Here is a 27,483-nt window from a genome sequence, read left to right as displayed (position 1 = left end):
GGGAGAAGCAGGCTTCCTGCCGAGCAGGGAGCCTGATGCGGGGCTCGATCCCAGGACCCTGGGATCATGGCCTGAGCCAAAGGCAGACACTTAACGACTGAGCCACCCAGGCGCCCCTCTAGGTCTGTGTAATTTTAATCATGGGCTCAGAAGTAAGTGGAAAGGTGCCTTCCTGGCTTCATAGTCTCCTTTATCTTTCTAATCGTTCTTGTATCAAAGGAGGCTGTTGGTTGGGGGGTGCGGGGGGAGGCAAGGGAGCACTATTGGACCACTTTTGTTAAGCAGATATCTTCTTGTTAGTTGGCTACTAATAAAAAATATTTATGATAACTATACAGAGTACTTAAGAAGTGTATTTGTTATTAATGGTGATAGATTTTTATAACTGACAAAAATCACTTTGGTTATGTATTCTAACACATGATTTCATGTGCTACTGCCAGGAACTTCTTTGCATGTTTAATGCATAATCAGAGTGTGTTAGAATTGTTAAAACATTTCTGTAGGAGACAGATTGGGGATTTCCCAAACTCCCAAGAATGTTTCTGAGATTAGCAAGGTGCACATCAGGTGGGATCTGGGAACCTGTGGGCTGGCATATTTTTTCTTTTAGGCAGGATTTGTTAAGACTGTCATAGGCACCGTGATGAGAAATATCATTAGACTTTTATTTTAAAATAGGTTTAATCTGGTTTGCCAGGAGCTACAGTACATATTCCTGGGGAGCCATGGTTCTTAATTATCATGATTAAAAGTGTTTGATTGAACATGGTTGGAAGTCAGATTTGCCCTAAGAGGATAAAAATGTGACCTAGATTCTTGGGATAAGAGAATTCCTTGTCTTTGCTTATGTTGTGCTTTGGGAACTGATGGCCTAATGTATCTATCTTTAATTTTCAGATATGTTCTTTACTTTTCCCCCAGGTATCTCTCCTCTGTGTCACAACCTCTTTGCCCTGTATGATGAGAACACCAAGCTCTGGTATGCCCCGAATCGCACCATCACTGTTGATGACAAGACATCGCTCCGGCTCCACTACCGGATGAGGTATGGGTGCCTGCCTGGCTTCCTCTTGCGGGGGTATGACAGTTAGCCTGGTGCCCTGAGTCACTTACTAAGAAGATTTGTAGTCATTTTGTTATTGGTAAGTTTTGTATTTGCTTGGTATGAGAAAGGACTTTTTCAGTATTTGAAATACAATTCAAGATGAATCTGATCACCTTCTGCCACATTTTAGAAAAGACATCGTTATGATGCAGAGGGTATTTTGAATAGAATTAGTATCCTACAGCAGAGTTTTTCAAGCAGTGAGTCATGGTTATGAATTTAATGAGTTGTGACCAGAATATGTTAAAAAAAAAAAAAACAGGCAAGAATAGGTAATATCAGGATATGTATACACATATCCTAAGAATATTATTTTTTCACAACTTGTCTTTGAGATATGCAAGTGTATGTACCAGGTCATGATACAATAAACTATTTCTTCGTAAAAGTTCCAGCTAAAAAGTTTGAGAAACACCACTTGAAGTGGTTCCCTAGAAATTCTAGGTTGGTCTTGCTCTCAAGGGGTAGATGTTGTGATCCACTCCCTGAGGACTTTTGTCTAGTGGGTGGGACTCTTAATTTTTCTTCTGATGGGTCCTTGCCTCCTCTTCTATACTGTAGACTTTCTTAAATATCACATAGTCTCCCAAGGTGGCATAGACATTGAGTACTTCACTGTAGGCTCTTGAGTTTATAAGCCCATTTGCTCTGTACCCAGAATTGAAAATAGGTCTGTTAGATGCTAGTTAAGCATGAGTGAATGTGTAGTTAGCAAAAGACCTTATAAACAGGGTGAATACTTTTTGAAAAGCATCTTAATTTACACAGATGAGATGAAATCAGTAGATTTGCTCAGGTGCTAATGGAATGTAGGGACCCACTGGAAAAGCCCTCGGGGACCTCAGAGGCTCTGCCCAGTATCTTAGCTGCTGTTTCCTTTGGGAAGTTGGTAGAGTTGTTAACATTCCAGAATGGCCTGGATGCTTTTCTCATTGGCAGTTGAACAAGATTTCTCTTTGATAATCATCATAGGACTGACTTTTTTTTTCTTTCTGTACTCACCCAAGGTCTCACCTTAAGGGGGGAGGTGTGTAGCATGTGAGATTTCACGCCCCAGATTTAGGGAAACATTCACCCCACCCAGCTGAGCCTTCTAACTATATTTGGATTTGTTTTTCAAAGTGTAATCTTGTTTTCTGTGGCCTGGGGCTTGGCTCTGTGATCCAACATTGAAACGTGGAAGTCTAGGAAGGGGGCATTTCACTGTAGGTCTCTCCACTTGGCTCAGAATCTGGAATGGTGGAATTGGGGGCTTGGATGAGATCTGAGTTTACCTAATTCAACTATTGCAATTGTTCAGGGGGGGTTCTGATGTCCCAAATTGAGAAGTGAATTACCCAGAGTCACACACCTAGTGAATCCTGTTGTCTTCCCCAGGGCCTTCTTTGAGACTTTGGTCTTTGTTGACTGTGTGGGTCCCTCGCTCACCATTAAAAGCTGTCTTTGCCTCCTCCCTGTTCTGTTAGCTGCCAGGAAGTGCTGGGCTACTCGGTTTTTTTGGCACCTTGACTTTGTACCTGACGTTGTGCTTCAATAGGATATTGCTTTGTTACCACAGGCTCTTTGAACTTGGAAAAAAAAGATCCCACCCTAAGCTAAAACATTTGCATTACAACAAACTACAAAAACTTTGAAACCTCATAATCTCACCACTAAAGAAGGTGTAATATGAAAACAAATGTTAGTGACTATTTCAGTGGAATCCCAGCTCTATTTTGGGAAATACTGTGTGCTTCGATTTTAATTTTCTGTTTTTAGATAATGCTTTTAATAGTTGGTTTTTATTAAGATATCATAATATAAGATAAGCCTATGTTTTATTCCTTTTTAAGAAAAAATTTTTCTTTTTCATTCAAATGAATTTCACTGTCCACTAGTAAAGTTCTGTAGAAACCTAAGGAGAATTTGTTGTGCATAATATCTATATGTAAACTTAGAATATGCAGTCATCTGTAATATAGTTTTCTCAAAAACTTGCAAGGAAGGCATATCTCCTTGATAGGTCTATCTGTTTATCTGTCTCTCCCTCCCTCTTCCTTCCTGTGTTGTCCCTCCCCGCCATTCTGAAAAGGAATCTACGCAGCTGTTATACTACATGTATTTATGCCATTCTTTATTTTTTTCCATTAGCATGTTCTCATACTAGCATCTGTTATATGCTAGGGGATTCTGTGCTGAGCAAGACAGCTGAGGCCTCTGCCCCCACAGAGCTCACAGCATTGTCCAGACTATTGCCATAGGCATCTGCTTGTCTTTCAGCCTCTCTCACTTCAGTCCATCTCCCACGGGGCTTTCTTCTGGGGGATCCTGCCTCACATGAGCCAGCCTCGCTGTCTCCTCAGCCAGCGGTGTACGGTCCTGGCTCTAAAGCCTGGCATTTCTTTATTCCGGTCCTGGCTTCCCTTCCCAGCCCTTTCCCCCTTCCCTGCCACCTCCCCGGGCAGTGGAGGGCAGTTTCTCCCTCCTTTGGCACCTCATCAAAGACTGTCTTCTGTCCAGGGACAACTTATCTATTAGGCACAGTGCCTAGGGCTCATAATATTATTAAGGACTCACAAAAGTGCTTTAGTTTCTTTTAAAATCAGAAAAAATGAATATAATCCAGCCTGGATTGTATTAATCTTTATATCAACACAGATGTGAAATATAACTTTAATATTTTTTTTTATGAAGGAAGGAAAAACTGTGGGCTCCATGAAAGTTGCAGTGTCGTCCTACTTATGAGACGTGCCCCTTGTATGTTACTTTATTGCCTATTGTTGGCTTTGACCGATAGCCATATACATATATAGATAAGGAACTCCAGAGCACCAGGGACCTTTGAATCCCAGCCTGGCACAGGGCCTGGCGTGTGTAGGCTTTGCAAATACAGCTCAGTGACAGATGTCTGAGTTTAGTGGTAGCACTTTTTTGGGAGGAAATTTTATTTGTTGCTTCTTCATGCCATAGTTGTTTTTTTGTCAACACATGGGCATGGCAAGGGAGAAAGACCTGGGTACCAGCTGAGTCTATGGCCTGGAGATGGGCTGGACCAGCTTGGCTTGGTCACTTTCACACATCCCAGAACTCACTGTGTTTCTCTTACAGGTGGCAGAGGCAACTAGTAGTTAAGAGAACAGGCTTGTGGTCAGGTCACCTAGCCTGTTGGAACCTCAGTTTTCCTTGTCTATAGAACCTACCTTGTGTAGTTGCTCTAAGGATGAAATGGCATAAAGTGCTTATTAATTTCACATCCCTGGAAGCTGATGCTTGTAGCAGTGCTCATATATTTCTTCGACTTTAACTCCATTTATTATAAAATAAACTATCAATTTAATAACAGTGGTCTGGGAAATAGGAAACACTGCCATATTAACTGTACATCTTGATTATACAAGGAAACTAAAAATTGAACAGAAATGTTGAAATGTGCATAAAATAGGTCTTGGATTCTAGGCAGGATGGCATTATTAAAGGTGAAGGGAGTGGCTGGGCCAGCTCTGGTTCTAGTCAGCTGTATTCTCCTATTTAGGAAGATGTAGTGGAAAGTCACTTTATCTCCCTGAGTCATAGACAGGTTCTGGCAGGACACTCTTCACAGAGCACTTAATAAGAGTGAAAAGAAAAAAGGACTTTATAACCATTGAAGTGCTCCACAGCTGAAAGGTCGATCTGTTTGCTTGCTTTTCGGGCAAGTTTAAACTCCAGCACTGAGCACTCTGGGTACAAGCAGGACACTTCTCCCACGTGTTCAGAGGTCCCCTTTCCCAAAACTGACATTTATTTTCGTGCCTTCCAGGTTTTATTTCACCAACTGGCACGGGACCAATGATAATGAGCAGTCTGTATGGCGACATTCTCCAAAGAAGCAGAAAAATGGCTATGAGAAAAAAAAAGTCCCAGATGCAACCCCTCTCCTTGACGCCAGCTCTCTGGAATATCTGTTTGCTCAGGTGAGAAGTTTGGGCCCAGGAGAACCTGGAGTTCCCGGGATGGGTGAGGCATCACAGGGTTCAGATTCCCTTGGGCAGCTGAACTTGTTGGTAGCTAGGATGTTTGTTGGCCTGCTCTCTGGGCAGTCCTTACCACCCTTGGATGAGGAGGAGAAAAGCAGCAATTCAGTGTCCCAGGGGGCTGGTTGTCCCACTTGTGGGTTTTTGAGGCTTCAGTTCTTCCCTATTCCTCTCTCCCCGCCACATCTCCTATCATTTTACTTCTCATCTGCAGTGCCTCCTGTGGAAGAGCAGAGGGAAGCTGCAAGTGAGGGAGGGTGTAGTTCAGTGGGGTGAATGGGGACATCTCAGCAGTCAGAGTAACGTTCGGGGCGGAAGGAGGTGGCTGCTCTGAGTCACAGCAGTAGTAGGGGAGGAAGATTAGATGCTAGACAAAAGCCAGAAGAGAAGTTGGAGTCACCTAAATTATATTACCCTGAGATAACCCAACATTTTTGGTGCTATGCTTCCTGATTTTGCCCTGCAGGTATATATTATGAACTGTGTAGTTTTTAGAAAATATCGGATCATTTTATAAACTGCCTTTTTATCTGTCCTATTGATGATATTTCAGATGTCAATTAAAAATATAGCTCTTTGTTGTTTTAATGGCTTCATAATAATTCACTCATTCAACATAAATACTGAGCGTCTCTGTACTCTCTGCTGTGTGCTACAGGTAGTGTGGTGAACAGACAGACATGGTCTCTGCCAGCATCAGGCACAAAATCAAGTTGGACAAACAGAAAACAAATAAGCAAATAAAGTGATACATAGGAAATACATATGAATTGTGAGAGGTGCCATGAAGGAAAAGGCTCTTGTGATAGGGAATATGGGGAGAGGGTTGGATTGGGAAGATCTAAATATCAGAAAAGGTCTCTAAGGAGGTGACACTTGTACTGAATCTGGAAGAACAAGGAGTCTGCAGTTCTGAGGAGAGAGTAGGGAAAGTATTTCTGCTCTGTAGTGCAGTTTTCCAGCAGCAGCACTGTTGACATTTTTTTGCTCTGAGGGACTGCCCTATGCATTGTAGGATATTTACCCACACCCCTGGCCTCCACTCATTAGATGCCATCCCCCCACTTGTGACAATCAAAAATGTCTCCAGATGCTGCCAGATAGCCCCTGCAGGGCAAAATCTCCTGGTTGAAAATGTCTGATAGGGAGGGAACAGAATGTGGGAAGGCTCTGAGGCAGGCAGGAGCTGAGAGGAGAGTCAGTGTGGCTGGAGGAGAGGAGGGTGATGAGTGAGACTGGGAATGCCGACGAGGAGCAGGTTATGTGCTTTGGTCCTGGTGAGAGAAGATGCTGGTTTGGCCTAGTGAAGTGGCAGGAGAGTTGGAGAAAAAAGGGTGGATCTACAATTAATTCTGGAGATAGAATTGATAGGACTTGCTGATGGGTTGGCTGTGGAAAGGGAGAGAATCTGAAGTATCAAAGATGATTTTGGGCAATGTTTGATAGATAATCAAGTCCTTCCCTACATGGGGAAGGCAGAGAACAGCAGGTTGGAGAAGGGGTGAGAATTAGGCCTTCTCTTTTGGAGACGCCTGTGGAGATTTCAGGTAGGAAGTGAGTATGAGGCTGTAATCCAGAGGGAAAGCCCTCATTTATTTAACTCCTCTCCTCTTTGTGGACATTTTTGGTTTTTCTTAAGTTTTCCCTATTATGCTATCACCGTTCCAGTAATAGGTTGTCGTGGGCAACCTCCACGTGTATTTATGTGTGTGTTGTATTATTTCTTTAAGCTATACTTTCACATGTGAATTTTATGTCCCAGTTATATTCCATTGTACAGCTTTAGTTTCTGGCTGCATTTGATGCCCATTCCATGCATACCTGAGGATTGGTCTTAGAGACAACAGAAATGTACAGCCTGGGCAGATAGTGTGTGGAAAAAATTAAACAAACTGGCCATTTTCAGACGGAGCATCTTTTGTTCAACCTCCCAGTTTCATATTTTCAAAGGGAAGAGCGTGCTGTACTTCCAAGAATAAGTGTTTCATTAGAATGCAGTGACCTCCTGACCTTTGAGAGGTTCAGGAATGAGTTAGTTGAGGTAGTTCTACAGTGGTGTTTACAGAAAATCACAGCCAAGCAAAATAGTTTCAGATTTTGTTCTGCTCTTCACACGTTGCTGGCAGAGATGATTGTTGCTGGTCCTCAGGAGTTTATGGAAGTGAATAGTGTCCTTTTCTTCCCTGAGAGAAACAAGCAGTCCTATCTTGGAAAGAAGAGGAACTGCAGCAGTGAGAAGCCTCCATCCAGAAACCACTAAACTGAAGTCCCTTCAGGGAAAGCGAGTGTCTCACTTATGTAGAAACACCGCCCCCAGACTTCACGTCTGTCTCTGTTCCAGCTAGAGAAAGGCCAAAGAATTCCATGCACTTGGTGTTGGTAAGGATCGAGCGTGGCTGTAGCACAGTGTTTAAGAACCAGAGCCCTGGAGTCACATCTAGGTTCGACTCTCCCCCACCACTTCCTGGGTCCTTGGCTCCCACAGCACTCTGTCTTTCCACTTCACTTTGTCTCTTATAGCTACTTGATGTTCTCTATTTCTGTTTGTTTATTCTTTCTTCTCAGCATGGAATCTCCCTGAGGTCAGGAATGCAGTCTGGCTTACTACTGTGTATCTCCCTGGTACCTAGAATGACATCTGTCCCATAATTGGTTCTCAGTAATCAGTAATTACCGAATGAGTGAGTGAAGTGATTTAACCCTTGGGTGCCTTAGATTCTTCTTCCGTTAGGTAGAGGTGATGATGTTAGCTTGCACCTCATAGGGCTGTGGCGGAGATTAAGTGAAACAGTAAGTAAAAGGAACCTAGCACAGTGCCGAGCCCTGAGGGTAGGGTTCAAGGAAGGAGAGCTATCGTTGACCTCATCATCATTTCTCTGTACAAGACATCTAGGTTGGAAGGTACTGATTTTTAGTTTTCTTTTTTGTTTTTGAAGCCCTCACTGGCTCTTGGGATGCTGTGCACCTCCAGTAGGAAGGGGGGCATATTTTGGTGACACATTTCACTACTAGAAACTTAAACAACAGATGTTGATAAACTTCTGTGTGTTAATGATGCACTGTAGAATGTGGATTCCTTCCCCTTTCTCTAAATCTACTTCAGAGCAGGGTGTGGTGCCCTGTCAGTCATACACCCAATTCCCAGGCTAGAATATCTCTGCATATGTTTGTGGGATCAGCGAGCCAACCCCAGCCAGCTGTCACCCTCCCTTGCCCAGGTGTTGTCCGAGCCTAGTACGCGCTGCTGGTTGCCATCACTTCTAGATAAGCCCTGAGAAGGGGCTTCACATGTTTATGCTATTCATCAGCAGCTAACACACTACTCAATAAATATTTGTTAAATAAACGAATTAACCTGGGGAGAACATTTCCTGAGCCCCTTCATACCCAATTGTTGAGAAAGAGCTTTGGTGCCGGAGAAACTATAAATCTTGTCAGTCTCATTGCTGTGCTGCTTTTCCGGGTGGCACCTCCCTGTGTGGGGGAACCTTCCTCTCAAAATTAGAGACGGGTAGACTCTTGAAACTTAAGTGGTGGTTCATTTCTTCTCACCTCTGCTCCAAAGGGACAATATGATTTGGTCAAATGCCTGGCTCCCATTCGAGACCCCAAGACCGAGCAGGATGGGCACGATATCGAGAACGAGTGTCTGGGAATGGCTGTCCTGGCCATCTCCCACTACGCCATGATGAAGAAGATGCAGTTGCCAGAACTGCCCAAGGACATCAGGTAAATCTTCCTGCTGCCTAAAGAATTGATCATGGGGACGGTGCTATTTTTATATGTCCTCACACGTCTCAGTGTAACCACTGCCAGTTTTTGGCTTGACCTTTGCTCTCTGCAGAGCCCAAATCTTGTTTAGAACATTTATAAAAGATAGCACAGTTATAATGATAATATAATGAATGTTGGCTGATGACCTCAGAAATTTGTAATTGGGTGAAAGTTCTGGGCTAGGGATGCCAATCAGATGGGTGGCCTACGCGCCCACCCCTTGCGCCTCTGCCCACGGTGGGCATTGCCTTCTATCACTACACTTTTTCCTTTTGTGCAAGACTCGTCTTAAAATCCTTCTCAGTATTGTTCTACAGGCAGCCACCGTCATCCATAGCCTGAACTGGCTTTCACCAGAGAGCTGTGAATTTCATGCAAAGGATGTTACCTCAAGAAAATTGTATTTACTTAAAAATGTCATTCATGATCAAATCTTTGTGAAGGAATATTCAATCTTTGTAATTTCTACCCATCTATAAAATATCTGTGTATTTACCAAGGAGTTCTTATGAATGTCTCATTGTGAAGAGCAAGTTATTTAGAGCTCTATTGTTTGGGGTAGGCAGCATGCACCTTCTCAAAAGGTTCCTCCCTGTATCTCTTGCCCTGGAGCAGAGTCTGTGGGCTACTCCGTGGTGATGCAGGACTGGATACCTGCTCTGCTGCTGCTTTCTCATTTTTCTGTGGCTTTTGCTCTGGGCACCTCCTCTTTCCTTTGTCATGAGACTAAGGTGAAAAATGACACCTCTTCTCTGATCTTCCTATTACATTAGTCGAAAATGTTACAGTATTTGTGGGGGCTAAATTCCAAACTTTACAGTTTTCCACTGTCATGAAGCCATTCGTTTCGCAGCAGGGATTACCCAGTGCCAGATGCTGTCTCAGGCCTGGCAGTGATAGACCGGTCTCCCCACTTGTCTGGTCCCCCATTTGTTCTTTCCTTCATGGGTGTTCATACTCTTCTTAAAACTGGCTCCTTCTAGCAGTGTATCAGTTTGTTGAGACTGTTAGTCATAGATACTCTCCCATCAGCACCAGCGTAAGTAACTGATCTTTCAGCTTCCTTGTCAATCCATTTACTACATCTGGGACACTTTGATGTGGCAGACACAAAGTCTTTTGTATTTAATTAGATTTTGTGTTTTTTTCCCATTTCTTACAAAAGCAACATGGGATCTTTATAGAGAAATTAGAAAACAGACCTAAAAGTAGAATATACAAAGCATCTGTAATCACTCTTGACACCTTTCAAACCACTTTCTAACTGATGCTGAATCTTAATAACAGTGTATGTGAGTACCACCGTGCACAGGAACAGTGACACCAGCGAGCAAACACAAAGAGAAGTCAATTTTGTCGCCTGCCTTTGTGACCCAGAAAATTGGATGATACTTGCAGGAATTCCCATTTCAGTAAAATCTGTGGAACATGTGTTTTCCCTCTCTTTCAGTCCCTATTCACCTTCATCTCCTTGTGATTATCATCTCCCAGTTCTTACTCCATCTAAGACCCCAGTGGGAGTAGCTCTTCCTTTCTCATGGGGCAACACATGGAAGGGAGATTTATAGACTTGGGTTTCTTTCTGTACTATTCTCTGCCGACCTGAACATGAAAGAGAGACATATTTTTCTATTTTGTTTTAGCTACAAGCGATATATTCCAGAAACATTGAATAAGTCCATCAGACAGAGGAACCTTCTCACCAGGATGCGGATAAATAACGTTTTCAAGGATTTCCTGAAGGAATTTAACAACAAGACTATTTGTGACAGCAGCGTATCTACTCATGACCTAAAGGTGAAATACCTAGCCACCTTGGAAACTTTGACAAAACATTATGGCGCTGAAATATTTGAGACTTCCATGTTACTGATTTCATCAGAAAATGAGATGAATTGGTTTCATCCGAATGACAGTGGAAATGTTCTCTACTATGAAGTGATGGTAACTGGAAATCTTGGAATCCAGTGGAGACAGAAACCAAATGTAAGTGGTGGTAGGTGGCTGATCCGAACAGACCCTCATGCATCAGAACAGACCTGTTCTGTTTATACTGTTGGGATTACCTGTTTGCATGTCCATCACCCCTACCCACTGAGTGTATTCAGGTTAGAGACCATGTATCATTTATCTTTTATTGTGTTCATGCAGCAGTAGAGCTAAATATTTCCTTCTGTAGGGAAATAGAGAAATAGAACAATAGCCTATATAATATGTAATAAGAATAACAGACATTTACTGAGCACCTACCATGTACCAGGTACTTTTCTAAGCATTTTACATGTATTACTCATTTATTCCTAAAAAAAAAAAAGCCCTGCGGGGAGTACTACCATTATTCCTATTTTATAGATGAACACAAAGAGGCACAGAGAAGTTAAGAAACTTGGCCAAGGTCATAACTAACTAATAAGCAATTGTGCCAAGAATTGAACTTAGGCTTTTGGCTCCATGAAATAGGATAATTGATTTTGCAATTTAAAGCCACCTTTTTGAAGTATTTGTTGGATGAGGCAATGGAGCAGAGTGGTTTCAAAGCATGGGTTTTAAACCTAAATGGACCTGGTTCAGATCCTGGCTCCACTATTTATAGTTCTCTAGCTTTGGGGGGTTGCTTTCCCTGTATCAGCTGCATATTATTCATCTGTAAAATGGAAATACTTACTGTATCTGCCTTGTGGAGTTGTTGCGAGAAAATGGCAGCACAGTGCCCAGCATATAAATGTTCAAAAATTATTATAGCTGCTGTTATCATCATTATGGTTATCAATAATATTGAAGTAATGGTGAGATTTATTTTCTCCTCTTTTATTCATGCTAAGAAAACAATGCCTAACACTTACCGAGTGCTTTTTTTCTATAGAATAGGTATATTGTTAATGAGAACTTATCTAATCCTCAAAGAACCTTGTGAAATGTAAGCTCTGTTTTATGGACAGGGAAATGGAGGCTCAGACTGATGACCCAACTAGTTAATAACTAAAAGATTCTTCAAGCATGGGATTCTTATCTCCTTTTGAAAGTTTCAACTTGATTTTCCTATCTATTTATTTATTTTGATGTAGTGTTCCATGATTCATTGTTTGCATATAACACCCAGTGCTCTATTCAGTACGTGCTCTCTTTAATACCCATCACCAGGCTAACCCACCCTCCACCCCCCTCCCCTCTAGAACCTTCAGTTTGTTTCTCAGAGTCCATAGTCTCTCATGGTTCGTCTCCCCCTCTGATTTCCTCCTGGAAAAAAAAAAAAAAGGGTTCATTGAAGATTTTAAAAGTTAGTATATGTAAAACAGTCAAATCAGTGCCTGGCAGATAATACTCTGTGTTGGCATCTCTAGCAATGGCATGGCTCTATATTTCTTAGCTCACAGCCCTATAGCCACACTGAGAACACTGCCCTGTACATAATACACTCTTGATTAACTTGTTTTTTTTGAAACTTAATGGATACTTGACCTTTATTAAAGTTGCCAGTACTTAACATTGGAAAAAAAAAAAGTTTCAACTTGAATGTTGTTAGGAAGTAAGCTAATCAGTGGTAGGTTCTAGAAAGAGAAAGCTCGTGTTCTGTCCAGCCACATTTGGGAAGACATGTTCTCTGCCTGGGTTGAAACATGTATCAGTCCGGAAGTGAGAGGACCTGAGGGTAGGTGCCTGTCTAGTGGGCAGTTATCTCCCTCTCTGAGTTTACTTGTACATTACAGATTACGTGAAGCATTTAGTCACTGTGCTTGGTAAGGTCCCTCCTAGGTATGAAATCCCAGGATTCCCTGATGGCCCTGAAACTGCGATCCTAAGCCCACATGTGCCCCCTCCCCCAATTCCTCTGGTAAATCCAGGCAGGCTGGCTGTCTTCTCAAATGTAGGCCCCGGCTTTAGTTTTCAAGAAGCATTAACCTTTTTCACCAATAGAAAATGAGAAAGCCAACTTAACTCTGGCACCCTTATGCATCTTATCAGGTTGTTCCTGTTGAAAAGGAAAAAAACAAACTGAAACGGAAAAAACTGGAAAATAAACACAAGAAGGATGAGGAGAAAAACAAAATCCGGGAAGAATGGAACAATTTTTCTTACTTCCCTGAAATCACCCACATTGTAATAAAGGAGTCTGTGGTCAGCATCAATAAGCAGGACAACAAAAAAATGGTGAGTTTGCTCTGGAAGCAATTCTGTCTGGATCTGGTGACGAGAGGGAGACTTCGTGGAGGACAGTGGTGCGGCACTTGCTTTGCAGAGTTCCTGTCCCAAAGAGAAAATCTGATGACTGTCTCTCCTCCTTAAGCCAGAAATCCCTCTTGCTGATGCTGACATTATCAGTGCTGGTTTTTGAGCTACACTGGGGTGTTCCAGTGCCTCTCTTTGGTCTTGCAAATGTGTCTCTACTTCAGGGTTTGCTGCCCTCCCAAAGACATTTCAGCGTAAATACTTAATTCACAAAAGTGAGTGGATTTGAAGGAAAGGGAGATCGGTGAGTGTTAGCTTTTGCCCCCAAGGTTTCCTTTGGTCTCTCTGCCGAGTTGAGTGTTTCCTCTGGGATGAGGTCGGTGGGAAGCCCCACTTTACACTTCAGCAGACTGGTCAGGCTGGTGGCTGTGGCCACAGTGGCTGTCCTCGTTGTGATGTTGGGCACACCCAAGTGACTCTCAGACAGAGGAAGGGGTGTTGAATCTCACTTCCTCTTTTTTGGTCTCACTTAAGGACATAATCTAGACAGGCAGGCAAGTTTTGGCAGGGGACGTGGGAACATTGCCAAAACAAACATGTTTGTGTTGGGGAAGTCATGGCTGACGGCATGTGGAGAGGGTGGGCAGCCGAGGCGGGGCACTCACAGACTAAAAGTAGTCAGCACTGGGGAACACGACCGTGTTTTGCCCTGGATTTGGCAAAGACTGTGTCAAAGGGATAACACTCAGTGGTGGGAACGAATCTGGTGATCTGGTTTAGAACAGATGACTGCCCTGTTCATCTAGAGTAACTTGCCTTTTTATACCTTTTAGAAAGCAGTTTGGCAGCACGTACTTAAAACCTTGAAAATATTTATGTATCCCTCCATTTGGGAACTTAGGGCTGTTTTCCAGAAACAATGAGAGATGAAGCCAGTGGCCTATGAATGAGTATGTTTGTCCCAGTGGAATTTACAGTGTAAAAATACTGAAAATTACCTAAGTATACAATAATAGGAGAATGGTAGAATAGTCTATCCGAGTAATAGAATATTATATAAACAATTTGCTAAATTTTTTTAATAATCTGGAAAAATGCTTAATATATGGAAAAAAGCAGAATATAAAACTCTATAGAACAGTACCAATTTTGTTCAAAACATTTTTAAAAGATATGCATACACGCTCTTAGAAAAATCAAATATTAACAGCTGTTCTTTATGGTGGGATTATTAATGATCTAAATTTCTTTTATTCTCCTAACCTTTTAACAAAAAACATGTTAATTTCATCAGGGAACTATAGTGAAAAGTAAAGTGAAAAGAGAAGTAGAAGAGTCCAGATAGATGTTAGTGGGAAGATGGAGAACAGAGGGAGGGATATTAAGCATATTACAGAGGTAAGGCCGGATTATATACTATGTCCGCAGGATCTTCTTTAGTCCTTACAAGAATCTTAGATGCAGGCATTTTGGCTTTATTCCCATTGGGGAAATGGGAGGCCACGGACAGGTGTAGACACTCGTATAGGATGACAGAGTGAGAAAGTGGCAGCTCCAGCTCCAAGGCTTTCTCTTCCCCAGAGACTGCAGTGAGGAGGAGCTTGGCACCTCCGTAATCTGGCTCTGCACCACGGTCAAACCCTGAAGACGTGTAGCCAAGGACGAAAAGCAGTAGTCAGCTGGTACAGTGTGTGTGAGCCTGCCCCTATGCTGTCCTGGCTGGCGGAGCCCGGCCTGGCGCCCGGGTGGCACCCCTGTCACCTCAGTCAGAGCCCAGCTGCAGTGCAGTGTAGGGAGGAGGAGGAAGGCGGGGAGAAATAGCTCCATGATCTCCCCGTGACTTCGTTTTTCTTGACAAACACTAACTCCTACTACATGCCAGGTACTTCCCATTCCAAATGCTTTACAAATGTAAACTCTTTCCATTTTCATTGGCCTTAGAGGTAGGTGTATTATCTTCATTTTACAGAGAGGAAACTGAGGCACAAAAAGCTTAGGTAACTTGCCCATGGTCACACAGTTCTTAGGTTAAACCATTTGAAAGGGCCAATATTTGACACTTTGTGACCTGTAAAAATGATGGTTACATATGCTTAACCATAATAGCAAGTGGAGATCCTGCGATTTGAGCCCACAGAAACGGACTCCAGAACCTGTGGTTAACGCTGTGATGCTTTCTCTTCTTTATCTCAGTCCCCTGTCCCTTCCCGGCCATGGAATTTCCAAGCCCTTTGATCAGGCAGTACTTTGGCCACAGGTCTTTCAGGAAAGCATGATGGTAGCATGTTATCAAATTAAATCTTGATTTATTTTGCCTCTCTGCGTCTTCTTGACATCTTCCATTTCCATTTAGACCTCTGTTCTAGAGAACTTAAGTGTTTACGTGGTCTTACTTTTTTCATGTGACTGGGTGAAGGGCTGCCCAGGCCAGACTACCCTGCGTTTGCTCTTTGGGGAGCTGCAAGTGGATGAAAGGAGGCACACTTAGTCCAGAGTGTCCTGACTGAACAGCTGTCCCTGTGGTGGCCTTGGCCTCCTTGGCTCACAAGTCCACAGCGGACCCTTCCTTTGGCAAGATAGCTGTTATTAACTCCACTTACTTCCATCCTTTCTAGTGGCTTCTATCCACCCCTTTCCCTTTTTCTCATCTGTTTTTCTCTGCCACCAGTCTGTCCTTTCTCCAGTGCTATGGACAGAGTCTTATTCTCACATGTCATTTTGCGCTGAGAAGGCTCCGGTGCTTTTTAATGTTCTTGTGAGTTAAAGCTCTAAATGGCTTTCCATACCCTCCTTCTCCAGGAGATAGATGTTCCTGGTTGAGCCCATGGCTTCTCTCACATGGGCAGTTCTTGTTCAGGGCTCTATGACCAAGACCAAAAACAAACTCAAAAAAAAAACAAAAACAAACAAACAAAAATACCTGTCTTCACCTCCAGGTGTTTTTTGAAAACCTTCCTTCTGTGGAAGTTCCCTCTCTCATCTTCTCCATTTTTGTCTTTGCTCTCCCACTTTGAGTAAGACTGTTTGCCTCCTCCAGACCCTCTGAGGTCTCTGGACTTAATCTAGCAACCTCATCATTGTCTGGGACCATTCCTGGATTAAAATCTGGGCGTTTCACTTTCTAGACCAACTCTATATGAGAGGAAGCCCCTGTGCCTCTGTTTTCTTTTCTGTAAAATGGGAGCGAGCGATGCTACCGAGTCAGTCATTGCTCTGTGCCAAGACCAGGGTACTATTGCACACGCTCTGCTCCTACTCCCTCCACTTTTCTTTCTCTCTTTTTTTTGTTTATTTCACTTTTATACCACCGTGCCCCTGATGCAGGCTTGCTCCTCCCCTCTGGACCCGGGCAGTAACCTCTCCGTAGGTCTCTTGCCTGCCACAGCTGCCCGTTCTGCCCTTCCTCCCACACAGATAGGCCATACCTCATCTGATAGTTTGGAGATAATAGACAAGAACGTATGAGTAACAGTCAAAATCCTGTATAAGTGCAAGGGGTACAGTTAGTTTTGAGGTCATGTGTTCTGCATTTTGTTTTAAATACCTTCTCGCTCTGTGCCTCCTCATAAAGTCAGCTGCCTGAGGTGGTAGGCATGTGATGTAACCATGGGCATGTCTTCTGTCTCACCAGGAACTGAAGCTCTCGTCCCACGAAGAGGCCTTATCCTTTGTGTCGCTGGTCGACGGCTACTTCCGGCTCACGGCAGATGCCCATCATTACCTCTGCACCGATGTGGCTCCCCCACTGATCGTCCACAACATACAGAATGGTTGTCACGGTCCAATCTGGTTGGTTCTGGCACTTTTTCAGTTGCCCTTGGTGTGAAAAGAACCTCATTTTAGTGGTGGGGCGTGTGGCCTCCTCAGACACAGATGTCATCGTTTGTTTAGGTGGGGGCTGGTTGAGCATGTTTGGGACTTACTTGGTGCCTTTCCATCCCTGCTGTCCCCTGGTCAGGCCTTCCTGTCATCTCTTACCTTGGTTCATGCCACAAACCCTTCTTCCCCCTTGGGTTTCCTCATAGTTAAACCCCCTCACTTCTCCAAGCTGACCAAGAGATGCGACACTTCTAACCGCTTGCTGGGCCGGACACAGATAGGACACGGGTCCCAGTTTCACTGTAGTAAGCAATGGCATCCTGAGTCAACTTGTCCTAAAGTGCCGGATAAATGGTGGGAACAGTGGGGTGACCAAGCCTTAGAGCCAGAAGGGGCTTTGGAGGACATCTTGTCCCGCCTGCATCTCAGACCTAGAAGCCCTTACTCAGATACCTCTGGTGATGGGGTACTCAGTAGTGCAGGAGGCAGCCAGTAGATTATAGCTCTGACAGTTGGAGACAAACGTACCTTTCTGCTAGGGAGTTGAAGTTCGCCTCTCTTTAACTTCTTCCTACTCCTTTGACTTCTGTCATTTGAAGCAACAGGGATTCAGTGTACTTCCTTTTACATAGGACTGTTCTTTAGATGAAAACAGCTGCTGTATTTTTTCTGAGTCTCTCGTCCCAAACCAAAATATATCTGGGGAAGCATCTCTTCAGCTACCTTCCTCAGGATAGGGTCCCACTGTCTTCCCTCTGCCAGTTACTTGTGGACAGCGAGTTCATTAGTGGGTGATCCCCGGCTTCCAGAGGCTCACAGACTCATGGGGAGGTAGACACACAAAGAAATGCAGAACAGGCTGCCAAGCATTATAATAAAGCCTCTCCCTCAAATATCCCAGCCACAGTTAGGCTTCGGGGCCCTGGCCCTTGCTCTTCCCTTGGCCTAGAATCTTCTTCCTCTGGAATGTATACAGCTACCACTTCCTTCAGATGTCGCTCAGATAGCACCTTATCGGTGAAGTCTTCCTTGACCACCTTCTATGAAGTAACAACACCTCTTCCTCCCCCGCACCCCACACTTCCTGGCTCCTTCACTCTGCTTTAGTTTTCTTCAGTGGCTTTTATTACCTCCTGACTCGCTTTATTTATTTCCATGTCCCTTTGTTTTTTGTCTGTCTGGCCTTGCTGCCCAGAATATGAGCTGCATAGAGGCAGAGGGCATTGTGTGCTTTGCTCACTGTTTTTCCTCAGCACCCGTGGCAGGGCCTGGCACATACCAGAGGCACTCCATAAGTGTTTGCTGAATCGGTGAACGTTTTGTGTTCTGTGGGAGTTTGAAACTCACTGCCTCCTCTGGGGAGGCAGCATTCAGATCAGATTAAACATTGAAGAATCAGTGAAGGTTGACAGGTCTTAAAGAGGGAAAGGGCCTCCCAGGTGAGGGATCATCATGTGCAAAGGCATGAAGTTGTTCCAGATCATGGAGCAGCTGGTGTCTGCCTTTCTTACACACGTTGACCATGTCGGTCCTCTTTCGCCAACTTCGTGAGCACCACTCATGAGATAATGTGCTGACTTCACCTGTAGGTTTATTTAGCGACTGTTCACTGCCTTCTGTGTGCAGTACTGATTGACCCTGGGGGTACAAAGGAATGTAAGATGGGCATATTATATTCCCTATTAATATTGTTCTCTTTTTTTCTTTTTTTATTTGGTGTTAATTAATCAGTTACTTATTTACCGAGTAGCTACTATGAGCCAAGTGTGCTCTGGTTACTGGGGATACAGCAGTGAACAGAATAACCCCAAATTTGTGCTCTCCTGAGGCTCATGTTCTAGTTGGACTGCCTAGGGATGGTGGGAAGGGACCCCACTCTATGGCGGGCACTCTGTAATGGGCAGCTCCGCATCACCTCTGTGGGGACATCTCCTGCCGCGAGCTGGAGACCACACATGGGGGGAAGTCAGGGACAAGCAGAGCTCAGTGTCTTGGGCAGCAGGCTAGTCCTCTTCTAGACCTTGGAGACTTGATGTGTTTTGAGGCTCCTTGGCATCTCGGCTTTCCCCATGTGTCCTCTCAGACGTCAGGACCCAGGATGTGTAATGCAATGGAGCTGTAGGACTTGAGCCAGCTCAGAGATGTGGATATCCCGTGGGCTGTAGAGTGTTCACATTGGTATGAGCTCTTTCTCCCTTTCCCTTTCTCTCCCTCTAGCACAGAATATGCCATCAATAAGTTGCGGCAAGAAGGAAGCGAGGAGGGGATGTATGTGCTGAGGTGGAGCTGTACCGACTTTGACAATATCCTCATGACTGTCACCTGCTTTGAAAAATCTGAGGTCAGTCAGGAAAAATCTTGGTCATTCAGGCCAAGTCATATCGCCACAGGGTGTTCGGTGCAGCCAGCCCAGGAGCTGCTCCAGAGAGGACCACCCTGGGGTATGGGGGTAGAAAAGCCTGGGTTTCTGAGAAAATTCCTGGCAGTTCTGACCAGGACAATCCTAGTCTTCAAAAGGAGACTTCCCTAGCAGCCAGACCCTGAACGTTTCCCCTCATGGCCCTTTCTTCCCTCAAGGGACCCATGGCAGGGGTCCATGGTCACTGTGGAAAGTAGAGTGTGGCCGGAAAACCAGTTCACACCAAACATTTGTCAAGTTTAATGCACTTATTGGGAGTGGTTGATTTTACACTCAGGGACAAAATCACAGACCCAGAGCCGTGTCTGATCTGTGGCACTCACTGGTACGTACCAGTGCCAAGATGGCCGGCTCAGCAACCTGGCCTACCACAGATTTCCCCAGATGGGAGCTTCAGACATTTTAACAGACGACTTGCTGTTCCGTGTTTGACAAGTGGAGATGGCTTTATTTAGTGACTCTAGTGTAGCTAGACGCCAGGAATGGTGTGAGAGACACCTGAAAACAAAGATAGAAGCCAGAATTGTTGACCTTACCTCACTGGACTGCAATACTGCCTTTGTCATTCAGGTGATTTTTTTTAAATACGGGAAATGGAATATTTTAAAAGACAATGAGTTTTACAGAATTAGTCCAGATAAATACACTAGTGTTGACTGGGTTAGTGTGAACTGGGAGAACTGGGGTGGCAGGGGGAGGTGGGGTAGCTTCAAGGTGGAAGTCTGCACACGAGCTTGCCATAGACCTCAGACGGTAGAAGAAAAAGTACTGGGGATCCCCTGGGGACTAGACTCCATCAGGAGTGGGAAGAGGAAATGGCAGAAGGAACCCAGCGCTGCCAACTGTCCTGGGCAAAGTGTCTAGGTGCCACTGCCTGCCTGGGGGTGTTCCTGCACACCAAGGCCTCACGGCTGGTATGGACGCAGCAGGTCATGTCAGGTTTGTTCCTGGGCAGCATGCCTGTCTTCTGCTTTCATCAGTCTTGAAGGAAGTTTAATGTTTTGAACATGGACGGGCGCACGAGACAGCCCAACTGCTTTCTTAGGTGGAATGGGCTTATGCTGTACCGGGAATGTCAGTGACTCAGTAGCATGGCCCACCTGGGGTCAGATTACCTGGGGAAACAGGATCATAGCCATGATTACTCCTGCTGTTCATTGTAGCTCACCAGATGCTATGCTGAACGCTTTACCTGCATGTCCTCATTTAAACCTTAGGCTGACCTTGTGAGATAGGTGGTATTATCCCCAGTGTACAGATGAATAAACCAAGGCATCGAGATCTTAAATATCTTGTCCTGGTCTACACCATAAGTAGATCTTTCTGACGCTCATCCTTAATCACTAGAAGATTTGTCTCTGTACAAAAAGTGCCCGTGAAGGAAAACCTCTCTTATACTTCCTCTCTGTGGTGCCATAGAACCCTGAAAATAGATTAGACTGCCGACCATCACCTCCCAGGGTGGTTCTCCTCAAATGGATGCACAGCCCGGAAGGGCTCAGTTAGAGAGGCTTCCTGGATAAATGTTGTTATAGTAATTATTATTTCATGCATAATAATATTTGCAAATCTTTATGAAGTGCTTACTAAGTTTCTTACTATGTCATGTAATCATAGCAGTCCTGTGAGGTTGGTTTTTCAATGAACTTCATCTTACACATTTAAAACGAGGTGATGCTGTTGTAGAAGTCACTGTTCGGTTATGCTTTCTCCATAATGTTAACTCCCTTTGATCAGTGTCTTCTTCTGGATTTATTTATTTCTTTGTTTGTTTACTTGTTTTTAATACATTTTTACTTTTGAATAATTATAGATTTACACAAATGGTTCAGAGATCGTACAGAGTTCTAGATATCTTTTATCCAGCTTCTCGTGTTGTTAACAAATTACATACCCATGGTACATTTGCTTGACCTGTTTAAAACAATTGGTTTCTGGTCATTTTCCTGAATGGCAGGTGCTGGGTGGCCAAAAACAGTTCAAGAACTTTCAGATCGAGGTGCAGAAGGGCCGCTATAGCCTGCACGGCTCAGACCGCAGCTTCCCCAGCCTGGGGGACCTGATGAGCCACCTCAAGAAGCAGATCCTGCGCACGGACAACATCAGCTTCGTGCTGAAGCGCTGCTGCCAGCCCAAGCCCCGAGGTCGGTTTCCCTGGGCCGGAGCTCGGCCCTGTCCCCTCAGGGTCCCCCTGTGCCCTGTGGCGATGCTCCAAGACACCTGGTAACCAAAAGAGACTGGTTGGTTGGAAGAAAGTGGCCCCTCCCCACAGTTTCTAGGTGGCTTTCATTTCGTCTAATTACAAGTCTGTGCCCACCTCCAATCCTGGTCCTCAAGTGTCAGCGTTTTCTATAGTATAAAACATACACCTTTCCTTAGCAGCTCAGGCTTCAGGAAGAGCCACGATTAGGATTAGTAAACAGAAGCTTACTACTTTCCTCTTTAAGGTAAAATGTCTTAAGAGTTCCCCTGTGAGTGGTTTATTATCTGGGAAACGTTCCCTGGCACATCTTCTGTGGGCCAAGAACTATGGTGAATGCAGAGCATCAGAAATGCCTGGCACCCAGTCCCTACTCTCCAAGGGTTTCCAGTCTCACGCAGAAAATGTCCTAGGGAAACGAGGCCACTGCATATGTGATGCTGTTTCATCAACACCTATACGTCACACCTCAGGCTCACAGAGACGGGGATGGTCAAACATCCCTGGGCCATGGCATGGAAGACTGCCCGGAGGAGGGAGGCAGATCTTGGATAGTGGGGGGGGGGGGGGCGGGGGGGCTTGCCTGTTAGTTGAGGGCATTTCCTGCTGAGTGTGTGCAGGGGCAACATGGCAGGCCACAGCAGGGGCTGCAGAGAAGCAGGGGCTGAAGGGCTAATGTGTCTGGCGAAGCTGGTGAAGTTAGAAAGAAGGGGCAGGTGATGTTGGGAGAGGAAGATTTGGGTCAGAGGAGGCCTTGGGTGCCATGCCAGGGAGCTGCAGTACCAAACCATGGGAGGGTCAGGTTGTAAAATGAATGGGAGAGGTGAGGAACCTGGCTTTTGTTTTTGAAGCCCCGTGGATAGTGTCACTGATGTCCTGGAGGTGGATTCATCACCTCTTAGAATGTGAGAACTGGAAAGGAGGTTAGGCATCACCTGATCAAATGTCGCATCTTACAGATGAGAAGATTGAGTCCTGGAGAAGTGAATTGGGTCTCAACTGAGGGTCAGGGTCCAAGGGGTTTGAGTGCCACTCCACCCCAAATGACATTTTGACATTCCCCTACTGCATGGTGCTGCCTGCGTGGGTGAGATCCTTCCCTGAGAAGAGGTCAGGCCTCAAAGAAAGTGTAGATAGCACAGTCGTCCTGAGGCCCTAGTAAGTATGGTGGAAGATGCTCTAAGGAGTGTCTTCATCCGAGACGCCTCTGGTTCTTTTAAGGGAATTTGTGAGCCTTTATATCAGGGGTGGGCAGAGGAAGCAACACCAGGACAAAAAGGGGCCTGGGTTCTTGATGTTTGAATCATTTTTTGGCCTCCCAGCGAGGGGCTGCCACCGCACTCGGTGAAAGAGGAAGGACTTACGTTCTTGTTGATCAGATAGGGTTTCCTGCCAGCTCTGGGGGTAACTGCAGCCTTTGTTTTCATGCCTGAAGATGTTCCGCAAGGGTAAAAACACATCTGCCACTTGGTCCTGAGACCTCAGAGTGAGGTAAAACCTTAAAGCCCAACGACCCTATTTACTCACATAATCTCTCCTAACAGATATTAGGAGCGGTTTTTACTTTCCTTGGGATTTGTGGTCTCTGGGTAAGGTTGAGGAGATGGAGAGCAGTGGCCACAGGTAGCGAGGACTGGTGGCAGGTGGGAGACCGGGACATGATTTCTTCCCTGGAATTAGCTGGAGAGGTCTCTGGTGTCGATGCCACTGTACTGGTCCAGATCTGGGGGCCAGTAGCGGTAGCAGGAGACACACAGGAACAAATTGAAGCCGTCTCTCCCACTTGAGTATGAACTCTTAAGACAGGATTTGGATCTGTCTTAGCACCCCATGACTCATGGGGTACACCACACCCAGCACGGAGTCCACGCTCACTGATGTCTGTCAGGGGAATAGTTAGAGTGGTAGCTACCATATTGGTGGGTACCTACTAATGCCAAGCACTTTACATGCATATTTGCATTTGCTCCATCTGACAGTAGCTCTTTGTAGCTATTACAGAGATGCAGAAATGGAGGCTCAGAGATGTTTGGTGCCTTGCCGCTGGTGACAGCAGTAGTTACAATAATAGGAGCAACAAGTAGTGATGATGATGATGATGATGATGATGGCTCCTGGGCTTACAGGCCCCACATGAGGGTCTTCCGTCTTCTGAGTCATTTAATCTTCAGAACAAGCCAGAGTGTGTTGTAATCCCTGTTAATTTGCCTAGGTAGTTAGAGGATGACTGGGGACGTGAACTCAAGTCTTCTGACTCCAGCTCTGGTGATCTTTCCTGTACATCCCATCATACTCTGCGAAGGTGCAGGGGCAGCCATCAGCCCAGAGCTCTGGGGCGAGGGCAGTTCTCCTGACCTGGAGGAGGGAAGGGCCTGGCGGTGAGGAGAGGAGGAATGAGCCCTGTGTATGAGGCTTGCTTCTCTGGGCCGTCAGAAACCCTCTGTCTTCCCTCCACCACCTGCAAATTAGAGAAGTGGTAAAATTATGAAAATTAAGGAGAAGGTCATTTTGGGTTCCTCAGTGCTTCTGCCCTCCTAACTGCAAGGCTCTGATGGCCACACTTCAACCTGGGTTTCCCACTTGAAAATGCAACTGAGAAACTCCTCATGGAATAAAGGAAACGCAGGTGGCGACTCAGAGTGGATGTGACGACAAAACAAGTTCACATCTCTGTGTGTTGTCCAGCCCCACTGCCCCTCTCCAAGTCTGAGGGTGACTGTGGCAAGAAGGGGATAGCGACCCAGCAGGACTCACTGGCCCAGTCATCACTGACCCTCCCATGTCCTCATCTGTGCTGTGGAGCCAGGGGCTTGATTTCAGCCCCCTTTGGCTCTGACACTGAGAACTTCTGACTCTTGCCAGCCAGCTGGTACAAGGATGATGGCGCTGACCAAGATGTAGTACTGGTCTTAACCACAATGGCTACCAGTTTTGGAGCACTCCCTGTACACCAGGCACTGAAGTAAGCCCTTCATATGCATTATCTCGTATGCACCCTGCAGAGGGGCATGACTGTGTCTCCCATTTTTCTAGTGAGAAAACGGGTTTAACAGGGCCCCCCACTCACACAGTTGACGTCAGTGCCATGCTCCCTGAAGCAGCCAGGCAAATCATCGCCCATAAATGGCGCCTGTTTTCATCCTCCTCTCTCATTTTCAAAACAGCTCCACTGCCCCAACCCTTTGCTGGGGACACCATTCAGGTGGCTCTTTCTTTGTCTTTTCTCCATTAGGGCAGTCCTGAGTTGCCTGTTTGAATCTGATTGTATCCAGGTTACAGAGTGGAGTCAGGATAACAGAATGGAGGAGAACAGACTGGAGAAAGGGTATCCAGGATATGGTTGGTAATAAGGGGAGCCTGTGCCTGAACCCAGTGTCTGGCTCCCAGATTTGTGCCTCCCACTAGGGCCAGGTTTGCTATAAGAAGGTATGAGGCTGGAGCCATCCGTGACTGAAGTATGAGCGTCCAGGGCTTACTAGCTGCCTGACCTTGGGCTAGTCACCCTGAATCTCTGTTTTCTGACCTATAGAATAAAAAGGATAAAAATACTGTGTACCTCATAGAATTGTCATAAGGACAAAGGGATTACTGTGAGGAAAGCTCTTAGGGGCAGTGGCTGGCAAAGAGGAAGCAATCAGAAAATGTGAGCTGAAAAAAAAACAATAAAAAGGAAAATAAGCCCTGCCCTGCAGGGAAGTGAGGATTTGAGAGACCACGTCTAATTACTCGGCCTACTGCAGGCACCTGATCCTCAGCAGCTAGATGGGGTTCTGGGGTTCCAGAATCCTCTCACTGCAGTCTGAATCTGGAAGGGGCACTCTCCCTCCACCCCCAGTGACATAGCTCGAAGTAGCTCCATGGTGGGAAGGCACCTTCTGTGGATTGTAAATTCCTTGAGCCGCTTGTGCTCGTCGTGGCCCGGCAGATTTTGTAAAGTGTTCAGTTTGCCGTTTGAATCCATAGAATCTGGGGCTGGTCTGCTCATAACCTATACATTGAGTTAGTGCCTCCTTGGAGTCAGGCACTGCTGGGAGCCCAGAGAGGTTCAGGCACGACCTTCTCTCTGGGTTATCCTGTTCTTTTGCATAAGACCAGTGTTGTTTTACTCTCCTGCCTTGGTTCCCATTACCCGCTACACCCAAGGGACTGCTTCTTCCTCTCCACTCAGCTCTTGTCCTTCAGCTCACATCCTGATTATTCATTCACACGGTGAACAGATACTTCCTGAGTACCTACTACGTACCAGGCTGTGGAGGTAGAGCAGGAAATAAGATAGACACCATCCCTGCCGGTGGGGAGTTTCTCTTCTCAGATTTTAAAATTTCATTTCCGTAGGCAGACCTTCCCTAACTTCTGCTACCAGAACAGATCCTGCTGTGTCAACCCCCCAGCCCCTGGGCCTGGCTTGGAGAGTAGCTGCACAAATTGGAGCTTTCCTTTTGATGGGTTGATTATTTGATTAGGCTCTGTTATTAGCCTGCAAGCTCCTGGAGGGCCTAAAACAACTACTTAATAAACATTTACTGAATGACTGAACCAGCACATGTACAAATATGTGTTTAGCAAGCCCCATGATTTGGCAAGCATTGCCTGACTGGGATCTTGAACCTTCACTACCCTGCTCAGACTTCTTCATTCTCTTCCACAGAGATCTCCAATCTGCTGGTGGCTACTAAGAAAGCCCAGGAGTGGCAGCCTGTCTACCCTATGAGCCAGCTGAGTTTTGACCGGATCCTCAAGAAAGATATTGTGCAAGTGAGTCTTTGCTAAGGTTCCTGAGCTCACCTTGGTCCTGCATCTCCACAGCGAGTAGTCTGAGGATTTGGGGGGGAGTGAAGTCTGGGTTTGGGGAAATCCTATCGGGAAAAAAATAAGGAGCTTTCCTTTCATAGTTAAAGCTGTTCAGCCACTGCCCTGCCATTGTACTCAGCCTTGCCAATATTCCCCAGAGATACTTTCTCTTTGAAGGGAAATGGATTTGTCATGCTTTGTGGGGTTATCTAGGGTTATAGGACCTTCTGTTGTGGGTCTTCTTCGGATAGAAGGAGTTGGAGAACTTGGTGGGAATGCTGACAGGGCCGCAGGAATCGGGTGTCCGTGGGGGCGTCTGAGCTGATGACCTGCATTAACCCACCACATGCTGTGTGACAAAGCACTACTAAAGTTCAGTTCCTAGGCTTCCTGATGATGCTTCCAGAGGGAGCAAAGCTGGGGGGTACAGAATGCAGTAAGAGAGCAGGGGATGTACAATGTCGGCCTGCAGGAGAACTGTCTTGGGAAAGAGATCCCTTGGACCAGTGTTCCAGCTTGGGAGGCCTTTCGCCCAGAGTCTGCAGCCGTAGGCAGGCCCACCTTCCCTTGTAGCTAGCTGCCCTTGGGCCTTGGCTAGGGGTGTGAGGCCCCGGGGGAAATCCCCCTTTCTGTTCCATGCCCCCACCCCAGTCCTTGTACACAGCCACACACCAGGGAGGTAAGGAGACAGCATGCCAGCAGCCTTGGAGGGAAGGCACTGGTGACTGCCTGGGAGAGATTGCAACACTTGGCAGGTGTTGCAGAGCGAATTGTGCGCTCACATCTGTTAGGGAGCCTGGTGGGAGGTAGTAGGCATGGGGTTGGGTTCCTGGTTTACGTTTTTAAGTTAATCTCTAAAATTGTTGGGTGGGGTGTTCAGAGAGTAGGAGCCCGCCGCTGCAACCGCCTCTCACTTTTTCTTTGGAGACATTTTTCACTGAAGGCCAGTATTTATTGTTTTCTGTCCCTCTGATGGTGTTAGAGCTGTGGCCAGAGATTAAAATCACCAGAGCAGCGGTACCCTGGCCTTTTTTCTGTGTAAACTTGGCACTGTCCTTGGGCCCTTCCTTCTCTCCTTGCCCTCAAGCCTCTCGGAGGGTTCCAGGCATCTGCCGTGCCCCCGGTGCTCACCTAGGCCCTGCCCCCCCGGCACTCATCTGCCCCCCCCCCCCCCCCCCCGGTGCTCACCTAGTCCCCAGCAACAGTCCTTGCA

General features: G+C 45.7%; 1 protein-coding gene across 2 annotated transcripts in view; it reads left to right on the top strand.

Moving 5' to 3' along the window:
- The window catches only part of JAK1 (Janus kinase 1), a 124,255-nt gene that overhangs the window by 82,141 nt on the left and 14,631 nt on the right, over window positions 1-27,483 (top strand). For both annotated transcript variants that reach the window (XM_027569823.2, XM_027569899.1), the window contains exons 4-12: window positions 925-1,048; window positions 4,887-5,040; window positions 8,666-8,829; window positions 10,518-10,860; window positions 12,838-13,023; window positions 16,673-16,830; window positions 19,078-19,201; window positions 21,237-21,423; window positions 26,128-26,234. In XM_027569823.2, coding sequence (XP_027425624.1) covers window positions 925-1,048; window positions 4,887-5,040; window positions 8,666-8,829; window positions 10,518-10,860; window positions 12,838-13,023; window positions 16,673-16,830; window positions 19,078-19,201; window positions 21,237-21,423; window positions 26,128-26,234 — 1,547 coding nt within the window. The remainder of the gene's footprint in view (window positions 1-924; window positions 1,049-4,886; window positions 5,041-8,665; window positions 8,830-10,517; window positions 10,861-12,837; window positions 13,024-16,672; window positions 16,831-19,077; window positions 19,202-21,236; window positions 21,424-26,127; window positions 26,235-27,483) is intronic.

This window comes from Zalophus californianus, chromosome 4 (genome assembly GCF_009762305.2).
Source record: "Zalophus californianus isolate mZalCal1 chromosome 4, mZalCal1.pri.v2, whole genome shotgun sequence".
Lineage (NCBI taxonomy): Eukaryota > Metazoa > Chordata > Mammalia > Carnivora > Otariidae > Zalophus > Zalophus californianus.
Note: the sequence above shows the minus strand (reverse complement) of the source record. Positions and strands in the feature narration are given on the sequence as shown.